The 27,112-nt window shown below is 52.3% G+C and overlaps 1 protein-coding gene across 10 annotated transcripts in view; it reads right to left on the reverse strand.

The window, feature by feature from the left end:
* MAPT (microtubule associated protein tau) overlaps positions 1 to 27,112 on the reverse strand; it is a 100,777-nt gene that overhangs the window by 12,546 nt on the left and 61,119 nt on the right. For 2 of the 10 annotated variants that reach the window (XM_081218137.1, XM_081218134.1), the window contains exons 5-11: positions 24,012 to 24,077; positions 18,871 to 19,983; positions 15,941 to 15,996; positions 13,171 to 13,368; positions 11,967 to 12,099; positions 10,709 to 10,762; positions 8,688 to 8,953 (exon numbers count right to left, since the gene is read on the reverse strand). In XM_081218137.1, the coding sequence (XP_081074263.1) occupies positions 8,688 to 8,953; positions 10,709 to 10,762; positions 11,967 to 12,099; positions 13,171 to 13,368; positions 15,941 to 15,996; positions 18,871 to 19,983; positions 24,012 to 24,077 (1,886 nt within the window). The remainder of the gene's footprint in view (positions 1 to 8,687; positions 8,954 to 10,708; positions 10,763 to 11,966; positions 12,100 to 13,170; positions 13,369 to 15,940; positions 15,997 to 18,870; positions 19,984 to 24,011; positions 24,078 to 27,112) is intronic. The other 8 variants (XM_081218138.1, XM_081218136.1, XM_081218135.1 and 5 more) reach the window with 6 other exon arrangements.

A 27,112-nucleotide genomic window follows, 5' to 3' on the forward strand; every position in this document is an offset into this window, starting at 1 on the left:
TAACCTGGCAAAATTAAATATAGTCATCTTCTCTTGGAACCCCATTCCTGTTTTTTTCCTTAATTTCACTGCTCTGAATTGAAAAACCTGGGAAGCACACATCTAAGCCATTGCTTTGTTTTCTTTTATGTTCCTTTAAAGTAAAAAGCTATGCCTTGGGCTTCCCTGGTGGCGCAGTGGTTGAGAGTCCGCCTGCCGATGCAGTGGACACGGGTTTGTGCCCCGGTCCGGGATGATCCCACATGCCGGGCTGGGCCCGTGAGCCATGGCCGCTGAGCCTGCGCGTCCGGAGCCTGTGCTCCGCAACGGGAGAGGCCACAGCAGTGAGAGGCCCGCGTACCGCAAAAAGAAAGAAAAAAAGGAAAAAAAAAAAAGCTATGCCTTTTTTCATCATAAAAAAGTAACAGGACATTACGATTTTGAAAAACAGAGGTTCCAGAAAGAGGAGAAAACGTTTTCTTGCTAACCCAGCACAGCCACTGTTGCATTTTCTTGAATTCTCTTCAATTCTCATATATAAAAATAAAACTACCATCTCAGACATATAAATGGTAGTAAATATTGTGTACATACTATTTTATATCTTCCTTTACCAAGTATTTGCCATGTTCTACAGTCATCAGAAGCATTAATTTAAAAAATGTCATATTCCATTTCATGTTATCTGTGCTATCAGATATTTATACTGATTCCATTTTAAAGGATACAAACAGTCTCATCATGAACATTGTTCTGCAAGGATTTTCTCCCATTTTGTGAATTATTTTCATAGCACAGGGTGCCAGAAGTACAATTTCTGGGCCAAAGTTACAAACACTCTAAAAACTCTCCACACAGCTCTCCAAATGGCTTTCTAAAAGGGTCAGATTAATTTCTCCTGTGAGCAGTTGAGAAAGTCAGTTTCACCATGTTGCTGCCAGCATTGTGCATTAAAAGAAATTGTTTTTCTTATTTCTTTGATTAAAATAAGTAGATCTGTGTTATTGGCTTATTATGCATTTCTTTGATTATTATTAAAATTGTTCCTTTGTCCTTTTTTTTTTTTTGCTAGTAGTTGTATTATTTTTTTCTAACATACAAACGTTGACATTTTTATATACTTCCTTTGTAACTTCCCTGGTTTTTAAATGTAAAAACCATCCCTCATTTAGAGGCTGGGTAAATACCTAATTCCACGTCACCCTTCTCACCTGCCATCCCCCCGGCCCCTCCCCCAACCTTTCTGATGAAGAGGCCATTTAAAGCCCAGAGAAGTTCGGTGACTTTCTCAAGTCAGTGGCAGAATCCACACAGGAGTCTAGATCTGGGTGTTCTGCGGCCACGGCTACCTACGTAACAACAATATTTTGCCTGAGCCGTTCTCAAGCCTGTTGTCTCATAAACCAAATAAAAACAACACTCTCTCAAGGTGAACAGTGACGTCTCTCCTGCCATATAGGAGACAGCATGGCAACGTCTCAGCCCAGGCTTGAGCTGGGAGCAAGAGGTAGAACAGGTTTTCTTACCCTGCTTTGTACGCAGTTGCTGTCAACCTCTGCACAATGTCCTTGAATCATTTCATCCCACCCTCAAATTTTAAGGAGTCCCACATGAACTCCTGCTTTGGGGATCATTTTTTATTGATAACTTTCCATTGGATAAGTCCCAGAAGCAGACTTTCCAGCTTTCATAAGAGAATCGGAGCAGTTTAGAATTAGAAAACACACACCAACACACAAAATAATAAAACAAGAAGATTGAAAAGACAATCATAAAAGAACGGGAGGTCATCAGGACTGACAATTATAAGACTGATCATTACACTTAACTCTGAGCTTCCTGGAAGCCAAGGCAAAAAGCGAAAACATGTTGGGTTACATAACTCTCTTATCTGACAAAGAAAACTTACCTGTTTTTCAAGGAGGATTGCCTTATTTTCTGTATTAATCCTTACAAGAACATCATAAAAAAACTCAAGAGCCATTAAGCAATAACAAGATGTGCAACATACACAGAAATGTTTTCTCTGTGAAGCTTTTTCTTGTTCCAATCCCACAAAAAAGGCAACGAGCTTTTGTGGGATTTGGCAGGAGACATAAGGATATTTACAAAGCAGACCTGAATTACTGTTAGTTGTCAAATTAAGTCAACACCCTTTTCAGAATGGTAGATTTACAGAAAGGAGAAAAACGGGCAATGGTTTGTATTATGAAATTGGAATCCTGAAACTTAATTTCTCAACTAGAGTAAATGTATGATATTGAGACTCAGCTCTGGGCAGACACTGAAAATAGCCAAAGGAAAAAAACAATGTTTTGGAAGCTCCAAATTTTGATCCCGGGGACTCCTAGTCAAGGGATAAATTCCTGTGGTCACGGTTCGACCCTGGAGGAGAGGCTGGGGTGGTGTGAGCCTGGGAGCGGGTCCAGTTTGGTTTAATCCATTTCCTGGAGAGTCCCAAATGGTTCCAAACCCTCATCAGACCTTGTTCTGGTTCTGTTTGGGCTCAGCTTTCTTGAGGTGCTCCAGATCGCCCAGCCCTCGCCACTCCCACCCCAGCAGCTTCCAGGCTGGCCCAGTGTCCTTGGGTCACCCCTGGTGAGGCCTGTCTCGAGCACTGCCTGGCGCTTAGCCTCGCTAGGGTCAACAGGCCCAGTGCTGAGGATGGGGGGCTGGGATGCTCTGGTGGGAATTTAACCTGGGGTGGGCACTGGACGCCCCCAGCAAGCCTTCTCTTCAAGTCCAAGGTGGTCAGCCTGAGAACTGACACAGGAGATCAAGTAATAGGGGAGTCACCTTTAGAACTATTTATACTGTTCCTTTAAACAGTGACTGCCCCAAGATTCTTTATAATGATGGGATTTACACAAGATTTTCTTCCAGAAACAAAGATGCTATGTATAGGGAGAGATGCCCAGAGAGTCTCAGAGTTACAAGGCTATCCCAGAGGAGGCTCTCAGCCTGGCTCTGCACAGCCTGACACTTCAGCTCAAGCACAGCTGAGTGCCTGGCCCTGACCCAGGACAAGCAAACTATCCTAGGTACAGACTCACTTTATTTACTCCACATAAATGTTCTACACGTGTTCTTTTAAAAAATGAGACAAAGTTTCAACAGATGCAACCAATTTTTGAAACAGTTCTCCAGAATGGAGACAGACGCAGCGTGCCGTCGCCATCTTGTGGCCACCTGGAATATTGCAGCCCAAGGCTTTCCAAGCCCGGCAGCTTTGGTAGGTTCCTGTCCTGCCAGGGGCCTTCGCACCCCGGTTACTGCCTTGGACATCCTTGGAGGAAGTGACTTTAGCTCCATCTGCTCAAAGCCAACCAGACCACCTCCCCATGCTCCGGTCATGACTCTGCATGTCCCTTCTCACCTCGGAAGCCACAGGGATACCCTCAGTTCTCCTTACCTGGCAGCCTCAGCCCCATATGAGCTCCGTCTCTCTCACGATGGAAGGTACCTGGGACCTCTGTGCTCTCCGCTGACCACACAGAGACGCTGCTGAGGTTGGTGCTGCCTTCACCTGGGCTGGGCCCAGACCTGCCCTCTTATTCACCTCCCCCTCCGTGACTCACTGACAGCCAAGCCAGAGTCTCCACTACCCTCTTTCTTCACCATCCTATCCTGTCCTGTCGGGGCAAACACAGAGCTGGTTCACAGCAGACCCAGCAGGGACCTCCCTCTAACAGCTGTTAACTCTCCAAAGTTCTCGCGTAAACGGACAAAACTCCACCCTAACCCACGCCCTTCTGCTACCCCAGCTGGTACCAGTTTAGCTTTATTTTGCTTTTGCTCTGAGTATCTCCAGGTGCAGTTTCCCACTATTCTCTCTTCTGTGTCTCCAGCACTCTATATGGGGGACTGTCCTTTCAAAGACCCAATGACGGACCCAAAGAAGGGTCTGTCCTATCTTCTCTGACTTGGTATCAACTGATATTGTGGGTGAAACTCCACAACACAGGTGACTCTCAGTATGGGGGAGCCTTGATGGTGCAGGCTGCTCCCTCCTGCATATGCTTCCCTGGCCAACCTCTCCTCTTGCCCTTTTTTATATGCTCATATGTCTCTCTCTCCTGCCTGGGCCTAGGGGCAGAAACTCTCATAGCACAGGGCCTGGCGCTCAGAGGTGCCCCAGGAATGTTGGATCAGTGAATAAAGGAAAGAGAGAAGGAACCAGCTTTTGGTGCTATTGTATGTTCTGTTTTCTAATTTATTTCTGCTCTTATCTTTGTTTCTGTATTCTTTTTTCCCTCCAATAAGAACATAATTTATATGCTGCAGTCATTAATTTTTTTAAATAATAAAAGCATTTAAAATTATGAATTCCTTCTAAGTACAATTTGGGGGCATCACCACATAATTTATGGCATTTGTTATCGAGGCACTTGGAAAAGGCACTTTCACTTCCAAACTGAATGAGCAGTGACAAAGGAAAAGTTTTTTTTTTTTTTTTTTTTTTGCGGTAGGCGGGCCTCTCACTGTTGTGGCCTCTCCTGTTGCAGAGCACAGGCTCCAGACGCGCAGGCTCAGCGGCCATGGCTCACAGGCCCAGCCGCTCCACGGCATGTGGGATCTTTCCGGACCGGGGCACGAACCCGTGTCCCCGGCATCAGCAGGCAGACTCTCAACCACTGCGCCACCAGGGAAGCCCAAAGGAAAAGTTTTTAATTCCCAGGCATTTGTGGTCATATTGGTGATATGCACACAATGAAGTTCTGGTGTATTACACTGAGGTTAGAAATTAGAAGCAATTTCTGCTTCTCCATATTTATAGGTATTTTTCTTTATGGACTAAATAGATTATTGACATAATATCTGAACTCTTAACAACAGATAAACCCTTTGCCCTACAGTTTAATTCCTGATATTTGTTAATTTTCCCCTTTCAATTACATGGACTTTCTTTGTCCTTTTTTTTTTTTTTTTTTTTCTTTTTGCGGTATGTGGGCCTCTCACTGCTGTGGCCTCTCCCGTTGCGGAGCACAGGCTCCGGACGCGCAGGCCCAGAGGCCATGGCTCACGGGCCCAGCCGCTCCGCGGCATATGGGATCCTCCCAGACCGGGGCACGAACCCGTATCCCCTGCATCGGCAGGCGGACTCTCAACCACTGCGCCACCAGGGAGGCCCTCTTTGTCCTTTTATCTTTTACTTTACTAATATCTACTGTGACACCTCCAGTCACAACTGTATTTCTATCCATTTTTTTCTTTTTTAAAATATTGATTGATTGATGTGGACCATTTGTAAAGTCTTTACTGAATTTGTTACAATATTTCTTCTGTTTTATGCTTTGGCTGTGAGGCATGTGGGATCTTAGCTCCCCATGGGGTCTCAGCCTGGACTGCACACTGGGAACCCCTAGGCAGGCCCTCTCAAGATTCTCATGGGCCAGGGAGAGGCTCTGGCATTAGGATTTTTTTTTTTTTTTTTTGCGGTACGCGGGCCTCTCACTGTTGTGGCCTCTCCCGTTGCGGAGCACAGGCTCCAGACGCGCAGGCTCAGCGGCCATGGCTCACGGGCCCAGCCGCTCCGCGGCATGTGGGATCTTCCCGGACTGGGGCACGAACCCGTGTCCCCTGCATCGGCAGGTGGACTCTCAACCACTGCGCCACTAGGGAAGCCCTGGCTCTAGGATTTTTAAAAGAATCCTCCCCCTTCCCTGCCCCAGGGGATTCTTCTTTGCAGTCACAGGAGAACTGCTACGCCTTCCTGCCCTCCCCACCTTTGGTGGATCCAGCTGGTTCTGTTAAAGTGGCCAAGTGATCATCTGCATTTTCCTTTAAAAGTAATTTCGTTTTGGACTCTTCAAGCAATATATGTTCACTGTAGCAAATCATGAAAACAGAGAAATGTACGAAGCAGAAACCAGATGTTTTACATCTTTTTCCAACCAGTGATCTGCTGCGGTTTTCAGTCTCTGCAGGTTTACAAACATGACCGTCTCCTGCTTCTCCTTCTTCAATGTGTCATCTGTTCCGGGAGTTGAGTTATCCTTCAGACTCTTGGAGCATTCGTTGTCCCTTCTGTAGCCGAATAAACAGTGATTGAACACTTACTGTATTGTATGTTGGGCTGAACGAGAGGCCACAGGGACCCAAAGATCTCACGGGGACCTTGAGGGACCTTCAGTCTAGTCATTTTGTTTTATTATTTTTTATTTATTTATTTATTATTTATTTATTTGGTTGCACTGGGTCTTAGTTGCAGCAGGCAGGCTCCTTAGTTGCAGCTTGTGGGCTCCTTAGTTGTGGCTTGACAGCTCCTTAGTTGCGGCTCACGGCCTCCTTAGTTGCAGCACGTGGGCTCCTTAGTTGTGGCATGCGAACTCAGTTGCGGCATGCATGTGAGATCTAGTTCCCTGACCAGGGATCGAACCCGGGTCCCCTGCATTGGGAGCGTGGAGTCTTATCCACTGTGCCACCAGGGAAGTCCCAGTCTAGTCATTTTAAAAGGCCTTCTGTGTGGATCCCAGGTGCCTTCTTTTTTCCTTTTCTTGTCGTTTTCCCTAGAGATTAATGTGTTGAGCTTTGTTGTGGGTCAGGTTTTCTTTGTTTCACACAAGTTTCTAGGTTTTCCATGGAATTTAAGGGGAAGCTGTTACTTCCCCTTCTGAACTTCCTCACATCTCCCCCCCAAAAAGCCCCAAGAAAAGTCACTTTTCTTCTTTAACCTTCAGTTGCCATGGACACACGTCTGTGCCCAGCGCGGTGCGGCCATAACCTGGGGGCACCCTCCCCATTTCCGCCCTGAGCATCAAGTCACTGGCCCTCGGGGCCGGGCAGCTCAGGTGCGAGGGGTGGGTTCCTCCCCGTCAGCCCTGTCACTGCTGCTCTCAGCGGAGTTACGAGAACGGGGCCAAATGGGCTGGGGCAGCCGGCGGGTGTTTGCGGGTGTGTGACAGAGCCCCGCAGGCTGGGAGACACTGATGGTCATGGTTCCCTCTCGCCGTGATGAGCACGCTGGTCACAGCCCCACAATCTTCTCAGTGGTGCAGAATTGGCCGTGTGGGGCTTTGTTTTTCAGTTTTCAAAACAGAGGCAAATGCTCTGTGCTATGAAAACAGAGCACACACAGGACATCCACAGCGTTGAGGGAGGGGTGCGAACGCCGGTGGGAAACATCCCATCACCTTGGAAACCCTCTCCCTGTGGGTCCCTCTGCCCCCAGAGCCTCACAGAGGGGTCAACTTCAAGCCAGCGCCCCAGCCAGCTGTGCCAGAGCCCCTTCTGGAAGGAGACAGGCATCTTTACGAAGCACAGCAAACACTGCAGGAAGGTAAACACGGCTCAGGCCCAGCACTGTGGCCCAGAGACCAGTGCGATGAGACCCCGAGAGGCACCCAGACCTCCCCACTGGGCAGGACCGTTCGGGTCCCAAGGATGGGAAAGGCCAGCAGGGGTCCCTGAGGCTCCACGGGAAGCAAAGTGCACGGTTTCAGGCAATGGCACCAACATGGACCATAGGTGCTCCGAGACACCCTCCCTCCGTGGTGACCCAGGCCCCAGACAAGAGTGATTAATAAAATCAAGAGTGCGGAGGCCCCAGCTGGGGGTCCCGCCTGAAAGGGAAACATTGGCCCCTGCCCACCAGGAGGCTCACTGCCCCCAAAACGGCCCAGCCTGGAAGGCCCAACACAAGAGCTGGGTCTTGGCCCTCCAATCCCTTTCCCGCCTGCCTTCTTCCTTCTCTGTTCCCCACCCTGTGCTCGTGGGGGAGGACTGCTATTGTCTGAATTGTGTCCCCCAAAATCCACATGCTGAAGTCCCAACTCCCAGCACCTCCAAATGGGACTGTATTTGGAACAGGGTCTCTAACGAGCTCATTAAGTTAAAATGAGCCCATTAGGGTGGGCCCTAATCCAATATGACTGGTGTCCTTACAGGAAGGGGGGACTGGGACATAGCGACACCCAGAGAAGGACCATGTGAGGACATGAGGAGAAGGCAGCACCTACAAGCCAAGGAGAGAGGCCCCAGAAGACACGAACCCTGCCGACACCTTGATCTTGGACTTCTGGCCTCCAGAACTCTGAGGCATTACCTTTGTGTTGTATAAGCCGCCCAGGCCGTGGTATTTTGTATGTCAACCCTAGGAAACTCATACAACGGGGGATGGGGTCAAGAAGAGGAGGGAGAGGGTCCAGGCCGTCCCCATTTCTCTCTACCTCTGGCCATTGGAAGCTCATTTTCTCCAACTTTGGGAGACCCAGAAATGTCATGAGCACCCATTCGTCCCTGGAAGAATCAGTTGTTCAAAACAGAATCACGAATTTCCCCAGAATTGGGACCTAAACAAATGTCCAACCAACACCAGAGACACACCCACCTATGGACTGGTGGTCTCATTTTGGAAACACAAGGCAGCCAGGGAACCCCTGTGGCACCCACTTTGAGAACCGCCAGGTCATGGAGCTACAAGCCTGTGACCTCAGGTCCGTCCGATCAGCAAGGGCTGAAGTGAGGAAGGGAAGAACCGGTACTTTCTCTCCCCTGAGCAGGGCACTCACGGCCTGGTGGTGACCCCAGTAAAGAACCAAACAGTAACCTGCTGTCTTTCCTTGAAGAGGCCGGGGAGGCGCTTGTGCTATGGGGGGCGGCGGGGGATCCAGGCTGGTGGTGGGAGGAGAGCCGCTCGCCTGCCTCCAGCCCAGCTGCGGGGGACCCACCCGCCTGCTTTTGCACAGCCAGTCTCTGCACGGCCTTACCTTCCCGCCTCCTGGCTGGTGCTTCAGGTTTTCCGTGGAGCCGATCTTGGACTTGACGTTCTTCAGGTCTGGCATGGGCCCGGGGGCGGCCTGCAGGCGGCTCTTAGCTGCAGACGGCGACTTGGGTGGAGTGCGGACCACTGCCACCTTCTTGGGCTCCCGGGTGGGCGGGGTCGGCAGGGAAGGGGTGCGGGAGCGGCTGCCCGGAGTGCCTGGGGAGCCGGGGCTGCTGTAGCCACTGCGGTCCCCGGATTTCCCAGATTCACCTGGAAAGGAAGGAGGGCATGAGGCCACTTAGCAAAGGGCTATCTGTGCTGGGGTCCATTCCCAGACTCAGGGCTGGATCAGGCACGTGGGAACAAGGTCAGAAGCTCAGTCAAACCAGCAGGAGGCTGCCCTTGGTCCCATTTCTAGAGAAACGTCTCCATTCCCAGCCATGCTGCTTTGTGACAGAGATATCCTGCTTCCCAGAGAAGCAAAAGAGTGGTCGCCAAGGACCACCCAGTACCCCCTAGAGGGGGACCAACTCTGCCCTGTGGCCCTGGGGTCAGGAGAGGTTCCAGCTAGCTGTGTGGTCTCAGACAAGTCATTTACCCACTCTGAGCTCAGAGGAAAACATGGTAATGCCTGCAGTGAGTGAGGCCAGGCAGGGATACATGGCCTGTGCCCTGAATAAGGGCAATGCAATGGTGGGCCAGGGGCCCATCTGGATCCACTGGACTCTCTAACCACAGGGTGAATTTTAAGCTGTTCACCAAGTTCAAGGCCCCTTTTCCCTCAGACCCCATCCAAACCCCCAGCCCCTCTGTGGTACCTGGGCTCCACAGTGGCATACCTGCTTCATGTCCATCTGTCCCTGACTCTCCAAACAAGCCATGCTGCTTCCTGCCGCCCTGCCCTCCCGAGAACCCTATCCCCACCAAAGCGATGTGCAGTGAATAGCAGTGCACTTTTCCAGGCACAATGAGGGCGCCAAGCCCTCCAGGAAGGCCGCTGGGCCCATCCCTCTCCCAGTAGAGCAGCCCTGGGTTCCCTAACATGCGTCTCTTCTTGCACTTCTCATCCCCCATCCCACTTTAATAGTTGGCTATTCTGTCTGCCTCTTGGATTCGTGTTTCACCAAGTGTGGCCCCAGGCACCCCTGCATCAGAATCTCCACAGCCACCAAGGAGGAGTGGGACCTGTAAGATGCAGATCTCCAGGCCCCATCTAGACCTGATAGGACAGAATCTCTAGGGGTGGGGCCTGCAAAATTGGTGCTTCCCACGCTCCCAGCGATTCTTGAGCAGACTCGAGTCTGAGAGCCACTGGGCTGGATGCTGGGCTCTAGCTCTGAGGGTGGCTGATGCCCCTGCCCCAGGAACCATTTGTACCAAACAGGCACCTGCCGGGCCCCAGGCTGGAGAAGGTCAGCTCTTTGCTGGAAGCGGCAACTTCTCTTGCCGAGGGGAGGAGGAGCATGTGGCTTTTAGTGGAGTCTCCGTGTCTGTGGAACTCCCTCACCGTGCCAAGCTCTGCAGCAGCAGGACAGATGAAGCCTCCAGGCTCGGGGCCCCCCACCCTCTGCCCCCAGGCACACAGGCTGGCTGGTGGACCTGGTGGTGGCTTCAAATTCTTTCTGTGCCACTGAATTGCAGGGTGACCTTAGGCGAGTTACTCGACCTCCCCGGGTCCAGCACGGTGACTGTCACCCACAGGATGCCAGTGCAATCTCACATGTAACCTGATTAGGGCCAGTGCAGACCTCCAGCCCCCATATCAGCTCGAGGCATGTCCTCCCCTGGGCCCACCACAGCCCGAGCTCGGCTGAAGCACGCAGGATTAGAAAGGCCCGTCAGACAGACGTATCCACACAAAGCACACGAAGAGAGAAGCAGGAATTCTGACTGTTCCAACTTCAGGCTCAACGTGGGAAACCTACCTTTCAGAAGCACGTCCTCCCAGCTCTAAAAACCTAAGCCAACCAAGAGCCACATGCGCAAAAGGCATGACCCCGCTGGGCGAAGCAGGCTCAGAATTACCTCTCTCAGATTTTGCCCCTCCAGGGGGTGGTTTTTTCTGCACTTGCTTGGTAGCTTAAAAAGAAAAATCCACAGAAAGCCTCGTTATCATCGAGCTTAAAGAGGCCTTAATGAGTGTTTTCTTATGGGCGCCCAGTCATGCCCAGCCAGGCCATCCACAGAGGCGAGCAAGGCGGGGAACGGGGTCAGGGAGCAGGGGCCCCATCTGGCAGGAAACAAGGCCAACTTGGGGGAGATCTGCCCCCCCAAGAGCAGGTAAGATCCAAAGAGGAACACACGGTCTTGTTTCAAGTTATGACTCCAGTGCGTGAATCAACTGGCATAATGTCCAGTGAAAAAAAGCAGGGTCAAAATCATGTAAAACTTCCAGTCACAAGTCTGTAAATTACCCCGTATCATATGTATTGTATACACGAGGAAAAGCCCTGTGGGAGAAAACCAACGTACAGGCCTCAGCGAGCGGGCGTCCATGCAGGCCCCACCCTACGGCAACCTCGAGAAACATCACGGCCAAGACATGCAGCAGACAAGGGCTCTGAGCGGCCACCCCGGGGCCAAGGAGCAGCAGAGGCCCCGTGGCACCAGCCCAGGCCTCGTGCACAGCTCATATAAGATCCACAGGGCCCCGGAGCCAGCGCAGGCCAGACACCCCCCAAGTCATGCACAATCTAAACCCAGTTTCCTGGGACAGTCCCCAGGGCAGTGAGACAGGGGCACTGAGCCTGGCTGTCCCCAGTGGAAGCAAAATGGCTCAAGTGAAGCCTTGTCTGGTACGCAAAACCACGTGGGTTTTACTCACAGGAGCCCAGGGGAATGGGCCCAGCGTGTGACTGCTTAGCTAAGATTCTTAGGTTCTGTCTGAGGGTCACTAATATCGCAGCAAGTTAGCAGGGGCCGTGCCCTGTGTGAGGTCACCTATAGTGACCTAACCCTCATTTGGGGACTGAAAAACACCTCCCAGGGGCCCTGGATGTGGGGTCCAAGGATCTCAGAGAAGCCCCTTTTCCATCAGTTATTAGTCTTACGGCTGCATTTTCCTCATGCTTTAAAAGTCCGGTTAGACTTAGTCGAGCCTCGATTTCTTCACGGTAAAAAGTGGGGATTCAATATCCAGCTCAGAAAATTAAAAGAATTAGAAAATGAACATTCGGTGCTTAGTAAACTGCAGGCATCGATCAGCAACCAGAGCTTAACTGTCAGGGCCTCCACAGCGAGCTCTCCCCCCGCACACTTGGATTCCAGAGTGCATCCATCTTACCAGTGCCCGGAGAGGTCTTCGGGGTGGGCGTGGTTTTCGCTGGAATCCGGGTGGCATTGGCCGGGCCCTTCTGGCCTGGAGGGGCCGCTCCCCGTGGTGTGGCGATCTTCGTTCCAGGTTTACCATCCGCCCCCTGTAAACAAAGCATGGTAGAGTGGTTTTTACGACTGGGAAAGGTTCCTGCCACCCGGTGTCAATGCCAGCCCCATTCAACCACCGTGACTCCAAATGAGGCTAAGGTCGGGGTGACACTTTGCCAGCCAGATACAACAAATGTCCTCTACAATCATGAGGGTTTACTGGGCACACAAATCCACAGCCCCTCCCAAATGCCTACCTTTTCCTCCTGGAGGGACATTTTACATGAGTTATCTGCAAGAGCTGAGCTAATGTATTTAATAAAAAGTCAGCAGAGCTTATAGCAATGGTCGAGTTCATCATCCAACCAGTGTCGGCAGGCAAGACATCTGTAGACTCTTCCTACGTGGACACCATTCTCTGACTCCCTTCGGGATTTATCTGACTGGTGGTGGTTAGTTTCAGAGGGACACGGAGACAGTTTGTTGAAACGGACCGAGAGTGCTCGCAGAGCTCGGCCCTATCCTCCTGTTCTCTCCCAAACGAGCCTCAGGCTTCAGTACCACCTCAGGTGTGCTAAGAGCCCTTGGCGGGTGAACACCAGCATCAATTAGCAAACTGGCCAAAGGTGGAGCACAGGTGCACAAGCACAGTCAGCTGACTGGGGACAGTGACTGGGGTCTGGGGACCCAGATGATGACCTTGACATATAACAAAAACTCAAAGAAGAAACTGACATGAACTGAGGACCACGAGATGGACCAGGAAGGAGTAAACTGGTGGGACAGGCACGGCTGCAGAGTGATGCTGTGCAACCCAAAATGAGGGCAACCTGGAAGCACCCCCGCTTACCAAAGTCAGAAATGGACGAAGGAACCCAAACAGAGTGGTGATTTCCAAGCCAGGGTCCCCGCCGGTGCCTTAGGGGCTGCTGCCACGAGGGCCGAAGGGGCACCTAGAGGACAGCACTGTGCCTCCTTTCCCTTGTTTCAACCAGAATTTTAACTGTTCTACGTGGCGCTTCTAGGTAAGAGCTTATCCAAAGAAAGGTCTTTGCAGCTAGAAAAGCACACACTTGAAAACCACAGTAGAGCAGCCTGATTCTTCCCAAAGGTGGTTTCCTTACCTTGAGTTTCATCTCCTTTGCTCCAGAACTGCCAGTTCGGGGTGTGACAGAAGAGACGTGTTTAGGAGAGGAAGATGGCTCTGGGCACACGGCGGGGCTGGAGGGTTTGATCAAAGGGTCTGAGCTACCAGGAGTGGGGCGTTTGGAGCTAAGGCAAGGCCTATTGCTCAGGGTTTTAGCAGAGGAAGATGTGGATGTCTTAAACATAAACATGAATAAAATCAAAATAAAAGTCAGCACATGGGAGAAATGAACAAACTGAAAAAAGGACAGTGACTATAAATAATAAGACAGGTAATGGTTTAAAGCCGTGATCTCCAAACTGTTCGGATCACGCACCCTTATCAGTCCTTCTTATCAGGAAGAACAGAAAGTGACCATGCATCTCATGTACTTGTAGTTATGCATCAGCTAATACATATACTACGATGCTAACATATGATGAACATTATGAAACTTTCATACGGCAGAACTTGGAAAATGGAGAGACTTTCTGGTACGTTCCTTCTCCAGCCCATTGGATCTACTTCAGCTCTGCCCTTTGGAGACCACTGGTTTAAAGGTGTCTCGCACCCGAAGAGTTGATGGAGGTCGCCCAAAGTATGTGATTCTTAGGATGTTTCTCAAGAAAACATCTCCAGTGTGTCATGGGTCAGAAGTGCCCCAGGTTCTGCTCAGTTCCAGGTGGGGAGCTCATGCTGGCCCCCTAACTCCTGGCCCTCTTCCACCACATGGATAGAACCGTCCTTGCTAAAAAGAGAACTGTGCCTGCCCCAGGTCTTGAAGATTCTGCCTGACACCACTTAGATCACACGTGCGCACACACACACACACACACACACACACTTTCTGAATAAAGTCTCAAAACTAAACACTGCCTGGTGAATCTTATCTGGCCACTGTTTACTCTTGGACATGATCCACCTAAGGAAATAAGCTGGGTGGGGCAGGCGGCCAATGGGACAGGGTTCTGTGAGCTGGCTGACCTCATGGAGATGAAAGCATGTGAAGGATGGTGGCCGACACCTGAGGTTTGTCTGGATGGCCTCCAGGGGCCTTGGACGGGGATGTGTGGCCCTGGTAGAGAAGGGTGGCCTGGGAGGGGGAAGGGCCATGCCTTCAGGAATACAACCAAGAGGCCAAGTCCAGAGGTGTTCCAAGGAGGAAGTCAGAGCTACAGAGCAGGGTCCTGACCAGAGACTTTGTCACTGGGGTTCATCACTAAGGTGGCTGAGACCCTCTCTGCTACCAGCCTTGGGGAGGACAAGGGCGAGAGAGATGGAGCAGGGGGGTGAGGGGAGGGATGCGGGCTGAAGCCCTGGGGCTGCTGACAAGAAAAGCTGAGGGTGGGTACTGGCAACCCCTCCTTCCTCAGCTGTGCGAGGTTCCCCTCCCCTGGCACTGCTCCCTACCTGGCCAAGTGGCCAAGGTACGTGAGAGATCTGACCCCCTTGCTGTGAGGCTGTGAGCAGCTCCAGGGCAGGGCCAGCTTCCTGATGGATGAGTGAACAGAATGCATGCCGGCATGAGGACGGGATTCCCCTGAATGGGCATCATGATTGGCAAGCAGCTATTGTCTTCCCTCAAGTTCCCGCAGGACCCTCAGCTGCCCCACTGATGGGCAGAGTCCTGATGGCAAACCCTACTTCCTCTAGGGCAGGCACTTCGGGCAGCGACCCTCAGCACACATGACCAAACGCTTAGGGCTTCACTCTGCATCTGGGGACTCCATCAGGCCTCCAGGACTGATTAAGACCCAGGCGTTTCAGGCAGCATGCATATGGGACATTTGAGACGCCTCTAAGAAAAACAGGTCTTCATCTAGGGCCCCAGTGAGATTTTCCTGGCAAAACACTACCATGCAGTTACAGGAGCTTTTTCCCAGATGCACAGTCACGGAGGAGAGTAAACTACAGCTGAAAGGGGGCATGGGAAGGACCACATTGTTCCGGGTGTGGTTTTGGTGGGGAGCAAGTTGCTTTCTTTTCTGGTCCTCAGGGGGTTTCTGAAGACCGGCTGGCAGGATTTCAGGACGGCGTCCACGGCATCACGGCCCACGTGTCCACTCAGCATGTAGGGTGTGTGTCAGGCTTCCCTCCTCCAGCCTGTGTCAGCCCCACTCTGAGCTCGGCAGCAACGAAGCCGATCTGCTCAGAGCTCCCCAAACAGTCTCCTCGTGCCCCCGGGCCTTTGCTTGTGCTGGTCCTACTCCTTAGAACGTCACCAACCCCCTTCATATTTCCTTCTCGGCCTGCCTCACAGGTCCTCTCTTCTAGGGCTTTTCCAGGACCCTCCGCCTCAGGCTGGAGATCCCTTTCTTGCTTAGTACTCCCTCAGCCCCCTAAGTAAATGGTATTTTCTAGATATATCTTAAATATATCTGTGTGTGTATGTATATAGATACATATTTGCTGGGCCTAGACCTGTAGCGGGAAGTGTAAAATGTGCAAAATTCAAACTTCATTGCAGAAAATTCAAACACACCTTCATTTACCGTGAACGTCTTAATTCAAACTATGCTGATGCAACTACAATTAGGCGCATTAATTAATTCATAACTAGCTGACTGCCGTTCCCTGGCCCAAGCGTCCATAGATAAATGCTAGAATTTTAAAAGTTTGCACAAAAACACAAAGCACTTTGAATGACAGGTGTACTTCAGGGACAAACGCTCTCCACATGTTATATATAAAGATTAATTTCAGATACAAAGCATGGCTTCTTGATCAACTTGATGGCAGCAGAGAGGTTCACGGTTTTGTCAGCTTACCTTGGTTTTCTTGTCCTCGGGTCCAGCCCCATCTTTGCCTTTACTGACCATGCGAGCTGATAAAATATAAAACGAGAATGTATGTTACACCCATTAGCACAGCTCACAGAGAGCCCGACGGAGTGGAGCTGATGTCTCAGGACCCATACAGCGTGTCTTTACAGTTGGGCCAGTGAAAATCCAGTTGATTTTCTTTCCCCCTGAATCTGTTAGCTTCTCGTTGTTAGTATCCACACAGCACACTGGAGTCATTGCTTGGAGCACCCTGACAAGAGGGGTCAGCAGGCTGGCCGAGGGCAGGGACATGCAGAGGGGAAACTGTTCCGGGCATATGTTGGCACAGGGGCAATCAGGGAAGGTAGACAGTACAGGACCACCTCTCACAGGCTCCCTCCCCGTCTCGGTCGGGGTCAGCCTCCCCCAGCTGGGGCCAACCCCACTCCAAGGTGGGGCATTTGGAAAACCCAGGGCCACGGATGGGGCAGCTCAGCCAGGCTCCGGTCCCTGCGGGACCCTCTGCTCAGTCAAGGGCCAAGGGGTGTGGGCTGTTTTCCCAGAGCCCGCCCCTCACTAATGGGGGGCTTCGGTGACCAGCCCTAGCTGGCTCTCTGACAGGCCCATCCCACCCTCGACCCAACCCTGGAGGGTCTTCTCACCACTTACAGGCTCTCCCAAGAGGACTAATGCTTGCCATTTCTCCAAGTTAGCAACAATCTAGCTACTGTCAAACATCCTCTAGATAACCTCTGGACTTTAGGACCAAACCATGGACGGCTTTTGTGTTTGGAAAGCCACACCCCTTGGTGAAACCAATCCACTTGTCTACCAGTGTCACCTCTACCTCACTCCTGTTATTGGCATTCATTATCGAAGACTAATTATAGGTTTCTGTCTTCGGCTTCAATATTGTATTTCCCCTGCTCCAGGGACAATGGGGCTGCTTGGAGCATCTCACTGCTTACTGGAGACCAGATTTCTAGAGTGACCAGCACGGATGACCTAGCCCAGAGGTTTTCAAACATTAGTACGGAGCAGAACCCCACTGGGAGAGATTCCTAAAATACAGAATCCCGGGCTCACTCTGAGACAGTAAGCCTAAGGTGGGGCCCAGGAATCTGCATTTTAACAAGAGCCCCAGGTGGACCTGGTTCACATCTTTTGCCCCAGTGACCATCATCATCTATGTCACAACAAAAGCATCTGGTAGGGCTTCCCTGGTGGCGCAGTGGTTGAGAGTCCGCCTGTCGATGCAGGGGACACGGGTTCGTGCCCCGGTCCGGGAAGATCCCACATGCCGCGGAGCGGCTGGGCCCGTGAGCCACGGCCGCTGAGCCTGCGCGTCCGGAGCCTGTGCTCCGCAACGGGAGAGGCCACAGCAGGGAGAGGCCCGCGTACCGCAAAAAAAAAAAAAAAAAAAAAAAAAAAGCATCTGGTAGATCAGCATTTCCCCGTGCTGACTGGCGAATTGGGGAAATGCATATCCTGTATCCTTCTCAGAGGGTCATAATGTACATTAGAATATGAAAGGCTCTGACAAGTCCTGCTGCAGCAAACCCTGTTTAACTTTGTTTCACCTGTTTTTTTTTTTCCCGAAGTAATTGGACCATGGAACTCTTTTTTTCCCCCTGGACACACCTATCAACCTCCAGTGGGCCAGTGTTCAGTAAGATGCCACTTCAGGTGACACTGTTGTAATCTGTCAAGTCACAGTATTCCGTCCCAAACTATTTTGGAGTTTAGGATATTTTAAAGTAGGACTCTTTCTCTGACTTAACTTTTAAACACAGGTTCCTTTATCTATAACATTTCAAAGTTTTCACGACGAGCAGACTCTAATCCACATTTAACAGATGTCTGCAACTGACAGCTTAAGTAGCCTCAATTTCTGGGCCCCGCAAATAATTCTAAAATGCTACAGGACCTAAATATATGAATGCGCCCGACTTGTGGCCATGAGGCCCCCTCTGGAGTATAAACTGTCCTCTCACTGACAGGACACAGACCCTGACCCTTGGGAACCTCCCCTCCCATCTCTCCAGCTCCTGAAGGGCTGCTGCAGTGACGCTTCCCAGGGCTCAAGACTGGGCCAGGGCTGAGACCCCTGCGATCCCAGCACAGGGACTGCCTGGGCTCTGCCGAGGGAGGAGGAGGTGTTTTCTTCCACGGGGAGTTTTTGTTTCTGCTCACTGTCTATCCCGCCACAAGGCAGGGTGGAGTGGAGTGGAGTGGAGTGGGGGTGGGGACTCTGGGCCACCTCCAAATAATTGTGTGTGTCGCCTGCTACATGTGATGTGTTGTCCACTGACGGAGCCGAAGAAGACAGGCACGTGCCCTTTGAGTCTCCGGGCTAGGAGGGCACACTTCAGGACCTTCTGGAAGGCACTGTGGTGTATAGGGAAGGAAGGGCCTTTCGGAGCAGACCTACCTGGATTCCGAACCTGGCTCCATCACCTAATACTCAGGGACCTTCAGCAAGGTACTTTACCTCTCCGAGACTCAGTTTCCTCATCTGCAAAGTGGGGCTAATATGCCCACTTGGGAGGGTTCTAGACAACGAATTTGAAACACATAACAAGCCCTCCAAAGTGGGAGGAGCTGCTATGCTCTCTGTGGAGTGCAGCCCACCAGCCTCCAGCGGGCCGATGGAACCTTGTGGATAAATCAAGTGGCCAGAGAAGCAAACGGGGCAGAAAGCACGGGTCGGGGGGTGTTGGTGACATGCAAAACGGCGGGCAAGCGTGAGAGGAGCCTGAAGGGCAGGAGGAGGCGGGAGGGTGAGCAGAGGCCCAGGTGGCCGGTTTGGTGGCTGTGCCCCGGGGGCCTTGGAAGCGGCAGGAGCCAAGGAGGGGCCGGAAGCTCAGTGGCAGTGCCCGCAGCCTGGGTGGCACACAAGGTCGCCGGGCAGGAGCAAAGGAGCTCAAGACACAGACCTTTGAGTAGAGGAACCCGGCTGACGGGCTTCCCCGGCAGACCAGCTGCAGGCTGCTTTTCAGATGGTTCTGGAAGGTCAGTCTTTTTTGTGTCCTCGCCCTCAGAGGGGCCCCAGAGCTCTTGTTCTGCTCCAGAAGCCCCAGGAAGTGCAGCCCCTTCCAAATCCACCTCCAAAGGTCCCTGTTCCTTCTGCACATTGGCTTTGATTTCCACGTGGAACATGAACTCGGGGGGCCCATCGTGCCCTTCCGCTGGGGGGCCCTCCCCGGGCCCATCGGGCTCTGAGACCCGGGTCTCTGCAGAAGCTTTAGAGAGGAAATCGACAGGGAGGGGGATGGCACCCTTGGCTGGGAAACCAGAGATCCCAGGGGCTTCTCCGGAAACTGCCTCGGGTGTTGGCCCGCCTCGGGTGGTGGGGCTCTGCAGACGTGGGGAGACCTGGGAGGGAAAGGAGTCCTGGGGAGAGGACTCATCAATGTCCCGGTCTTCATCCACCTCCTCGACCCCCAGCCTCTCTTTGCCCTGCTCCCTCTTCAGAGGCGGCCCCTGCTGGGTCAGGTCTCCCAGAAGCTGGCACTCCAGCAGCTCAGAGCCGCAGCGGCTGCCGTCTGCACCCTCAGGTTCTGGCCCCGACTGCTGATGTGTGGCCTCTCTGGGGCCTTCGGGCAGGATGGGAGCCCCAGGCATGTCAGACACGTGCTGGCAGGTCAGACCTGGGGTCCCGGGGTCCGTGGCCTCACCTCCACGGAGCCCTGGTTCCCTGAGGAAGCTTTCCTGGACAACCTTGACACTCCCAGGCTCCGTCTGGAGACATCCAGTGTAGGTGGGCTTCGGAAAGGCCAGCCCCTCCTCGGCCTGCTGCCCTCGCTTTGGTCCCCACTCCTGGTGGGGCTCCTGAGGGCCTCCTGGTGGGAGAGGTGGCTGGCAGACAGGATGATGCTGGGAAAGGCGAGAGATCGCCAGGACGGGAGCTTCTGGCTGTTTCTCCCCCAGATGCAGCCCGGAGACCCCGGAAGCTTCTTGGCCGTGTGCAGGCTGGACCTGAGAGCTAAGCCCGTTAGCAGGGCGCCTCTCAGACACTTCCCTCTGCTGGCCCGGGACTCTCCCCTCCTCTGGGTTTGAAGAGGCGGAGGTGGCAAAATGTTAGCAAGAGCGCATTAAGTGTTTAAGAGAGGGGACACGCTTTTGAAAGAAGAAAAGGACATTTAAACGGCATCTCAAGCCCACCTAACCATGAAACAGGAGCCCTCGCTCTGGCTTCACCCTTGTTGATTTTCTTTGCTCAGAATGAAATGTCTCTTGGTCTATCTGCCACCAACTTGCTGGGTGAGCACCTCCCCTCTCTGGGCCTCAGTTTTCTCATCTCTGGACCAAAGCCCCGTCTAGTGCCAGCATTATCCCTCTGCCCATCGTGGGTCTGGTTGGGCTCTGACATCCTGTCATTAACTGGGGCTGCCTCGCACTAACTCCACCAGCCACGAAGCTTGTCCTCCTCTCCAGGGACAGCGAGCCCCCCGAAGACTCTGGCCTCTAGCTGGGACCTGGCTGGGGCACAGTGAGGATCTCTTTTGCTCTCCTTCTCTCTCTGTTCCCCACGCTTTTTTTTTGAGGTACGCGGGCCTCTCACTGTCGTGGCCTCTCCCGTTGCGGAACACAGGCTCCGGACACGCAGGCTCAGCGGCCATGGCTCACGGGCCCAGCCGCTCCACGGCATGTGGGATCTTCCCGGACCGGGGCACGAACCCGTGTCCCCTGCATCGGCAGGCGGACTCTCAACCACTACGCCACCAGGGAAGCCCTGTTCCCCCTTTTTGCTGAAGGAGACCAGCAGGTGCCTACGAACCCACCCGGACAGATTTGAAAAACCCAAAACGTATCACTATCAGGGCTCAAGTCTTTACTAATAGACCTGCCATGAGACCCCAGTAAACAGAAACACGGTTCAGGGGCATCCAGATCGTGGCTTATGGACAGCCTTCTGCACGAGGTGAGGCGACCACCGTGGCAGTAAAGGTGGTCTGCACGGCAAAGACATGCGCGGCCCATGGGGACCACTGCTTCACCCCTATCACACCACTTGCCGTGTGCCAACCCAGTGGATGGAGGGCACACTTCCCTTTTTTCTGCTTCATTCACGCGACATTCACATGAATCCCTCCTTAAAGCATCTGTGTATTGGGACTTCCCTGGTGGTGCAGTGGTTAAGAATCCGCCTGCCAATGTAGGTGCCAATGTAGGGGACACGGGTTTGATCCCTGCTCTGGGAAGACTCCACATACTGCGGAGCAACTAAGCCCATGTGCCACAACTACTGAGCCCGCGTGCCACAACTACTGAAGCCCACGCGCCTAGAGTCTGTGCTCCGCAACAAGAGAAACCACCGCAGTGAGAAGCCCGCGCACGGCAACGAAGACCCAACACAGCCAAAAATAAATTTAAAAAAAAGTATCTGTGTATTAAGGACAGGAGACGTATGCTTATTGATTCTCCTAATAAACATCCTGTATTTGTTTTAACTCCCAACTCTTCAAACATCCTACCTAGTTCCAGAACAACGTCACAGCTCTCCTCTTAAACAAAATCTGGAACCCCAAAGGATTGGGGGTCTTGGAAGAGAAAGAGACTGGATGAGGGGAGGGGAGGGAGGTGGGAGAACACAGGTGTCCACACACATGGGTAACACGTCCCTCTCGCCCCAACCCAGTCGGAGTCCTTGCAGCTGCCCGCTGGACCCTTGTCAAGAGGCCCGGCTCACCCTTACCTCCCACCCCTACACTGGGGCCTCGAGCTCACCATCTCACTCATCTCGTGTTCCTAGCATCGCCACAGAGCCTGCCACAAGGCCAGGGATCATGAAGGCGTGTCAGGAAAACGTGCTGATTTCCGCCTTCCGCGGGGTCTACAGGCACCTCACGGGGGCCCTTGGTCAGTCTCGGGGAACAACCGCCCAAACAACAGAGACGGAGGAAACAAGCTGGGCAGCAGGCAGCCTGAGCAGGTGCCTCAGTGCCTCTCCTTCCCAACCCACCGCTCAACAGACCAGAAGCGGCAGCAGCTGCCGGTCCTTACACCCACGGATGGGCCAGGTCTCCAGCGCCTTCTGGAAAAAGCTTTCCTCCAGAGCTTCCTAGAAATTGCTCGTGATGTGGATGTTACCGTACTCTGCTATGCTGCAGGACTTTAAAAGCCCCTCATTAAATAGAAACAAGGGCACCAAACATACAGAGTAAACGCAGCCTGTAAAGTTACCAATAGACGATGGTACAGCCTCTGTGTGCATGTGTGCGTGTGCATGTGTGTGTGAGGAACCTTAGCTCGTGCCATTGCGCTCCTGGAGGAAGGAGCCAGGCTGGGAGAACATTCTGTTCAGCTCCCAGAAGACTGTAAAGTGCTCAGTAAATATTAAACGTAGCAATCACCGGGGGTGGGTCCAAGGTAAAAAAATATTTGGGAAAACACAGTTGGATGTGTTAAATTTGTGTCCCCACACTCCCTTGGGAGACCTGGTCCTGGAGACACTCACAGAAGAAAGGTCTACCCTGGTGTGAGCAGGGGTGAGATGGGTAGGGTCTCCCTACACCTAATGCTCAGCAATTGCAGCTCCATCCTGAAACATCTTTTCTGTCTTAGTACTTCATGAACACAGGCTGCCAGAGGCAAGGCAGCAGGAAGCTGTGCTTTTGTACACATGGCTCTCCCTAAAGCTGCTTGTTTTTGTACAAAACAGACTGCAGGCCTGTGTCAAATAAAATGTCTGCAGATCACCAGTGTGCCTGAATTTCACAAGGTTCCACTGGAGCTTGGGCTTGGCCATTTGGATCAGCAGCTCCAGTCAAGACACTAAATATTGGCCTTGGGAGTAGAGGTAGAAATCTCCTTGTGTTCACAGATTTGGTGCCAATGTCCCATTGCAGATGTTACCTGGTGTTCATCTTTATATCTATATGACTGTAGGCCAGGGCTGGGAAAGTCAAAAATTCAGTTAGCACAAAAGTAAAGTTTCTAGGAAAGCTGATGGCCTGATCTTTTTGTTGCATGGAATATGTTTGAGGGGCATGGAGACATAGCCTGCAATAAAAATTGGTAGAAAAAACTCATTCATTTCTTTTTATGGAACTAGACCATCATTTCCAGAGGTTATAAAAACCTCTAATTGTACCTAAAAGCTGCAAATCATAACCTAAAAGAAACAGGAGGCAGGATTCTAGTTATTTAACACATACACTGAGGTTTCCCTTATAATGATTATCCCTTCTAATATTTTCTGAAGCTCTTTGTAAGCCTAAGAATGAAAACACGCCTTTCCATGACATGTGAGATGAGAAACCCTAGCCCATTACGGGGCAGGGAGCCCTGGGGAGCAGAAATGTGTAGTTAGGCTTCGAAGCACCTTCAAGGAAACATTTCTTCAGGGCCCAGAGTCCTCCTAAAGTCAGATGGCCCCAGTGGTGGCGCTATACAAATCCCAAATCACTTTCTGGAGAAAAGAACAGTGTTTTCCCTGCTTTCTTACAATCTAGAAGCTTTCACATTACACAGTAGGCTGTCAAATTCATTTATGTAGCAAATGACGGAAAACAAACCCAGCTAGGTTGTATTGGAGGTCTCCGTTTCTTAAGATCAGGAATCTCTAGGATTTAAAAAATTGAGCTCTTAAAACATTTATGCTCAGTGATTATACAAAGTTGCTTTTCTTGAGCACAGCAGTTTTGGTCCCTGAGAAGAAAATCGTAATAAGGTTTGAAGGCTGCACAGAAGAGAGCTGAAAAGAAATAGCTCAGTGGTGATTTGGTTGAGGCTTTGTTCCCGGGACAGGCCAGAGGGCCGCCTACAGGGGAAATCACTCATCGTACATATCTGTGTCTCTGCTGGTCATTGATTCTCGACTCCCCATGCTGGGCAGGGCCAGCTTCTTTCAGAACACTAAACACCTCAGGAAAGACTCAGAAATGGCTACAAAGACCTAGAGCTCTTTCTCTATCTGAATAGCCCACCTTTGATAAAAACCAACTCCTAAAGATCAGGAATTAAGGCCCAGGTCCAAATTCTCTTTTCAGGGCAGGTAGGGTCCATCTGAGTCGCCATCCCCCTCTTCCCAGCCCCCCACGTCATGCGTGGCAGGCAATTCTAGCCCACTGACCTTGGGTCACATGTCCAGCAGCTTGGTCTTCCAGGTTGGGGGTGTCTCCAATGCCTGCTTCTTCAGCTGGTTTGTGTGTCAGCAAATGAAGAAGATAAAAGCAAAGACGGTTATTGTTTGTTAGAGACAAAGCTCCCCGCCTCTTCCGCTATGTTTCTGAAAGCATTCAGGAAAGGCACACCTTAGCAGCACCAAGGCGCTGCACCTCTGGCTCTTTGCAAGTGTGACTGCTGGGGACATGGATGAAAACAGTTCACTCAACAAAACCCACACAACCACGCACCTTACGGGTGACACAGTTCAGTAGGAAAGACCTTCTCCACAATGGGCCCAGGGTCCTCAGTACCCCACTCAACAAATACACGGGACAGGTGAGGTCAGAGAAGCAATTTGCTGCTCGGCCACTGCTGTGGGAGCTGTGTCGGGGCAGAAGCTGCCCTCCCAGCCCCAGCCAGCGGTCCTGGGGCGGCGGGCGGCAGAGGTGCAGGAAAGACTAGGTGCGGGCTGTGGAGTCCGGCTGGGGTTCAAACCCAGGTGCCACCATTACTCAGCCTCTCTGGGCCTCTGTCTCCAACTCTAGAATCCCAAGGTGATGACACTGGCTCACCTTGCAGGAGAGTGGTGAGGGTTCATACAAAATGGTGTGAATGTATTTAGCAAAGTGCCTGGGACACAGCAGGGCGCCCCCCCGGCGGTTCAGTTTCTTTCCTCCAAACTGCTGGGCAAGCCCTTTAACCTCATGCTTAGAATAGGGGCTACCTGGCTAAAGGGAGGCCAGCAGTGTCAGTGAGCAGCTTTTGGGGTGTCTTGGGCTCCTGCTTAGGGAGCCACAGCCCATCCCAAACAAAAAAAGACTGAGAAAAGCTACTGATCATCAGTGGTACCAAAATCAATAAGCTTTCATACAACACCAATTTCTGAATCGTGAAAAAAATCGGGATATTGCGGCAGGACAATGGATACAACTGTCCAGAAGAAAGAGCCCCTAAAAGGCAACTTGGTCATGTCACACTCTGACGTGCGGTGACCCCATGATCCCAGGAGAGCCAACATGCCCTGAAGGACAGTGACAGAGAGGCCACCACCCTGAGAAATGCCCACCAGTTGCTGGCTGGGCCACCAGTCTTCTCTGCCAGTCCTGCAATGACTCAGTCTCTACACCTAAACCAGAAATGCCAGGTTACCACCACCTGCCATGCGGGTCCACCACAGAGAACACGGCGGAGGCAAAAGAAAGAGCCCCTGGGTCGCTGGACAGACGCATGATGGCCTTATAAACAGCCAGGCCTCTGGCTGGCCCAGGGCAGCTGTGGCGAGGGGCAGGGGGCCAGCAGTGGGCTCGGGCAGCTCCCCCACTGCCAGTTCCTAGGCAGGAACATCTCTGGGTCCCCTGCACGCTGACACTGTACGGCCTGTGAGGTCTAACAGTGACAGCTCCGCGTCAGTTGACAACAGCCGACTGTCTGGGAAGCACAGGTCCGAGCATAGGTTTGATCTGAGTTTCTGACAAGGTTATGGAAGAAAGGCTCAGAGTGACAGCAAGACCAGCTAAATGGCACAGAGTCCTGGAGACAGAGGACATGAGGAGGCATGCCGATGACATCACTGCCATAGCACTGGGAAGCCCACCGCTTTCGCTTACCCATGCGGTGTCTTGATATCCTGGTCCTGATGCAAATCAGAAACTGCGGGCTGCTGCCCACATCTCTGACATCCCCTGATCCCAGCAAGGGAGATGCTCAGAGAAGCCAAAGAGAGCGAGGGTGTGTGACAGTGGCTGGGCCGTCACATCCTTATATGGCTTCTCCATATCCCTGGAGCCCCAAGAGGGCTCCACGCTCACCCCGCAAGGCAGGGATTCCTGCAAAGGGATGGCCACACTGCACCCCCAAATGGACCTCAAATGGGAAGTTTCATAGGAGAACCAAGATACAGCAAAGGGGACATGCCCAAGTGAGGTGCTAAATTAAGGCACATATTGTTAAAGCCACCAGCTGAAAAAATGTCCCCCCAACTCTAAAACCTCCCGCTTCATTGAGGATGTAAAGGGTGGAGGGGGGGAGAATTTTTGAGGAGGATTTCTTTAGAGACGGCAGCTTGGGGGATGGGGGGTGGCTGCCTGGCCACCTCCCATCTCATCCCATCGAGAGGGTTTCAAGGCAGCAGGGGAAACACGTGGTGTGAGTTCTCTATGGTTAGGGACATGGTGGCGGCTGTCAGAAGCCCACCTGGGAAAACCAGAGGAGGAGAGACACGCTGGCCCTGCCTTGGTGGCAGAGAAAGCCTACGGGCAGTCTGCATATCCACAGTCTGTTGGGGCAGAGAACACCCATGTTCCCCATGGACCTGTTGTGGGCACAGGGCAGCTATAGTGGAGGGGGCACCTCAGGCCACATGCAGCAGGGCCACTGGTGTGAGCAAGCCGACCTCAGCAGGCGAGAGGCTGGAGGTGGCTCTTCAGACCCCAAGGGGCCAAAGAGAGAAGAAATGTCTGCTGGAATCAAACGCAGAGGGAGGGGCCTTCGGAGGGATGATGGGGATGGTGAGCGTGGGGTGTCTGGAAGAATTCCAAAACGGTCCCCACAGAGAAAGAGTCAGCTTTAAACACCTGCAGACCACGTGGAGCTGGCTCACAGCAGCGCCAACGCAGTAAGAACCTTCCTGCCCCTGCCCCGTCCTCGCCCCCTCCCTAGTCCCAGAGAGGAGGGGCTGCAGCTTTGGCTCTTATGCAGGACTGGACATTCTAATCAGCATTTTCAGACTGGGTTCTGTGATTCTGGAAACTTAAAACACTTTTTTTTGGTTTTGTTTTTGTTTGTTTCTTTTGCGTTACGCGGGCCTCTCTCCCTGTTGTGGCCTCTCCCGTTGCGGAGCACAGGCTCCGGACGCGCAGGCTCAGCGGCCACGGCTCACGGGCCCAGCCGCTCCGCGGCATGTGGGATCTTCCCAGACCGGGGCACGAACCTGTGTCCCCTGCATCGGCAGGCGGACTCACAACCACTGCGCCACCAGGGAAGCCCTGGAAACTTAAAACACTTTTGATAACTCAGAAGTGATCAAAAGTCAAGAGGTGGCTAGAGTTTTCACCCCAGGCAGGGGAA

The sequence above is a fragment of the Mesoplodon bidens genome (genome assembly GCF_964165515.1).
Source record: "Mesoplodon bidens genome assembly, chromosome: 19".
Classification (NCBI taxonomy): Eukaryota; Metazoa; Chordata; class Mammalia; order Artiodactyla; family Ziphiidae; genus Mesoplodon; species Mesoplodon bidens.